The following is a 3,408-nucleotide window of genomic DNA, read 5'->3' as shown; positions in this document are numbered from 1 at the left end:
TCCATCTATCTCATTCTTTATGAGGAATGAGCTTGATGCAAGTTTTATTGAGCACTGGCTCAATTTGATTGACTTCGATACTTTGGAGCTGCTTATAATTCCATATAATGAAAAGTAAGTGATTCAATATTCTATTAGAGTTTTTGAGATTTTATCCTACTAATTTGTTGAGATATGATTGCTTTTAGTTCTCATTGGAGCTTGATTGCAATAGACCTTGTGGATAAGCAATGCTTTTTAATCAACTCTATGAAAGGAAGCCATGGAAATGCTAAATTGTAAGTTATATTATCCAAGGGCTCCTTGATATTTCAATTCTTTTTTTTGTAAGTACTCTAAATTTCAACATATTTTATATACAGAGGTGCCAAAAGATTAATTGAAGAGCTAGAGAAAAGACCCCCTATGCCATCTGATTTGCTTGCAACAATGCAATATAGACAAGTTGCAGTAAGTTATTCATTAAAATAATTGAAACATGAGTTTGTTCTATGAACTACCATTCGTCCTCTTTATAGTTTTACTTTGTGTTGGTGGTTGCAGTGTCCCCATCAGGATGATAGCCATTCTTGTGGCTGGAGGGTGATTGCAAATGCTAGAAGAATGGTTAACTTTGTTTATCTTAATGATGATAAACATGTAAAGGTAATATGAAAGATGCTAAACTTTAAGATAGATATTAATTGCAAATAGTCCATTGATGATAAAAATATAGTCTATTGTAAGAACAATAATGAACTAAAACTCTTTTTTCTATAAATGTGTGACAGTTTTCGAAGGATTGCTATACATCTGAGCATATTTGGTACATCAGAGCAAAGCTCTTGAAGTATATGATAATCAATTGTATACAACCAACAACAGAGATTGGTGGGGATTTGCACCATGAAGGAGATGCGGTGCCTATAACCACGGAAGGCAAATCCACAGCTTCAACACCTTCTATACCCAAGACATCAAAGAAAGGCAAAAGGACTCCTAGAAAGGATAGTTCTCCAAAAAAGAAATAGCTTTGCCATATCGCCTTGTAGGCCTTCATATATAGAAATTTGCCCTTCAGCCCTTGTATATCTCATAGAGATGGTAGATAGACATCTGCTACAAAATTTGTACATGTATTTTATATTGATAGTAAAGATATCTTTTCTTGAATGTCATTGCAGTGTATTTTATTTTCTCTCCTTTTCGATATCTGCAAAAAATAAATTACAAATGTTTGTTAGTTAGAAAGTGAGATCTTGATATACATCTAAGTAGATATAATATGATGTGAAAACTTACTCGTTTCTTGTCAAGTTGGAATACAAAGGAGCATGGTAGTTCAATGTCTTCATTTTGTAAATCCATCCTCACTTGATGTAGCGTACATGATTTTCTGATCTTTAAGATTGCAATAATATACTCGTTGAACCAAATATCAAGATCCACAATAGGATCCTTGCTGAAATCATTAAGATTCTGGTCTAAAGCAACTAGACTACTACCAACAAAATGCCATCGACTATAGTAAAAGCTAAGGATAAAATTTTGAGTAGCAATCATATATTTACAAGCTATAGAGTCTTGATCTATCTTACATATAATTTTTCCTTCTGTCCTTGTATCCCATCCTTCATCAACAAATTGTATGATATGATCATATGTTAGTCTCTTCACTGAAAGCATGGTTTTTGTTATTCTTATCTCCATATTAGAGAAGAAATCAATAAATATATTAATAGGCATAAATAAAGTAACTTTGCTTAGCCTACTTGAGATATTAGATTTTAGTGCTTTCTGGATCTCAGAAAATATCTTACATCTATAGCCCTCACTAGTAGCTGGACTTGGCAAAGGCCACTCAAAGCTTGAAAAATTTGGCAAAGGAAGGAGTTTTATTGATCCCCATTGGCAACACCGCATAGGAATAACATAAGAATGGTCATAAAAGAATATTCCATTCTCTGCAAGCTCTGTCTTCTTTCTACCTCTATACATTTCTTCTCCAATTGAACCATGTATAACATCAATAACATCAATAATAGATTCCACTGGTTGCCATTCCTCAAGATTAGAGGGATAGACATCTACAAGACAAACAAATATTATAATGGAAAAACCTAAACCATGTTTAAGAAAGGAAAAACTTTAAGAATCAAATTCTTACAATTTGGTCTATGCATTGGAAGCTTTGAAGATCCAGGTTTCAAACACAGCTCTCTATGCATGAACACATGTTGCACTAGTACCTCTTTGATACTATTCTTATTTGCTCCAAGCTTAAAATATCGGATTCTGCCCTTCCAAGCAGAGATAAACGAGCTCTCATGTCTTTGCCTTTTTCCACGTTTTGCTTGTTGCATGGTGATCCAACTACCTTTGCTAATGATAGTAGGAATCCATCTTCCATCAGTTTGGAATGAGTTAAACACTGATATGGATGTGATTTGGGAGCTTGGACGCCTTGTTGAAGGTCGAATTTCTGTATCCATGGTAGAAGAGAGAGATACATGCACACAGAGAGAGAGAGAGAGAGAGAGAGAGAGAGAGAGAGAGAGAGAGAGAGAGAGAGAGAGAGAGAGAGAGAGAGAGAGAGAGAGAGAGAGAGAGAGAGAGAGAGAGGACTAGGCTATCATAATGGAGGGAAAAACAATAGAGGAATAAAAGAAACGAGGGAAAAAACTGAGCGCCATGCTTTTCACCAATTTGAATTTCGATTACATCAGTCATTATCATTAATCTAGAAACATCATTAAATAAAAGTAGCCGAGACTCTATGCCATTAATGCAAAATATGTCATAATCACGAATATAAGAGACTAAAAATACATAATAAAAATACAAATTCGTAATATTATCATATTTATATATTTTTGTAAAATGATTTTTTATTTTTTTTAAATTAGAAGTTCCGTTACGGAGGCTTTGCTCTTATTGGTCTAGAGCACTCTCTCTCCACATCCTAAAAGGCATTTTCGAGACCTCAAAACTCCCCTAATGGTTTTCTTGCTGATTTCTTCTTCTTCTTCCACACTCTTTACAATGTACACAAAGTATAGATAAAATACAACATAAAAGGAAAGTGACCTACTAAGTCAAACAATGCATAACCGACTACACTAGTCGACTGGCGCTATAACTATGCCAGCTGTAAATAGGTGTAACAACCTGAATATAATAAGTAATGAGTCAGTGGCCATGTGAGAGTCATAATGACCACCGACGTGCTAAGTGTAGACGTGTGAACCCATCTCACCAGGCGGTCCATCATCAATGTCTGCATGTGTTGAGCTTGTCATCTCAACATCAAGTGGCCAGCCAGTTTATGGAGCATATTTTTAGACTACATGGATTACCGCAGGTGATTGTCCATGATAGAGACTCAAAGTTTATGAGTAACTTTTGGCAGGTGGTATTTACATCTATGGG

The 3,408-nt window shown here is 35.0% G+C and overlaps 1 protein-coding gene across 1 annotated transcript; it reads left to right on the top strand.

Annotated features, from left to right (window-relative positions):
• Window positions 1-386: 386 nt before the first annotated feature.
• On the top strand, window positions 387-1,049 carry LOC148010577 (uncharacterized). Its single transcript, XM_087671052.1, has 3 exons — window positions 387-450; window positions 544-645; window positions 771-1,049. Exons 1-3 carry the CDS (start codon window positions 406-408, stop codon window positions 1,008-1,010), a joined length of 387 nt encoding a protein of 128 aa, XP_087527178.1. The 5' UTR covers window positions 387-405; the 3' UTR covers window positions 1,011-1,049.
• The last annotated feature ends 2,359 nt before the right edge of the window (window positions 1,050-3,408 follow it).

The sequence above is a fragment of the Lygodium microphyllum genome, chromosome 29 (assembly GCF_053477565.2).
Source record: "Lygodium microphyllum isolate KBCC chromosome 29, Lygodium_microphyllum_v1.1.10, whole genome shotgun sequence".
NCBI lineage: Eukaryota > Viridiplantae > Streptophyta > Polypodiopsida > Schizaeales > Lygodiaceae > Lygodium > Lygodium microphyllum.
This window is presented reverse-complemented; position numbering and strand designations above follow the sequence as displayed.

Excerpts from the sequence above, each read along its gene's own strand:
- LOC148010577 (XM_087671052.1), top strand. The coding sequence starts at position 406 with ATGCCATCTGATTTGCTTGCAACAATGCAATATAGACAAGTTGCA. Across the intron at positions 451-543 it reads TGCAATATAGACAAGTTGCA|TGTCCCCATCAGGATGATAG; the intron begins GTAAGTTATTCA and ends TGGTGGTTGCAG. Across the intron at positions 646-770 it reads ATGATGATAAACATGTAAAG|TTTTCGAAGGATTGCTATAC; the intron begins GTAATATGAAAG and ends AATGTGTGACAG.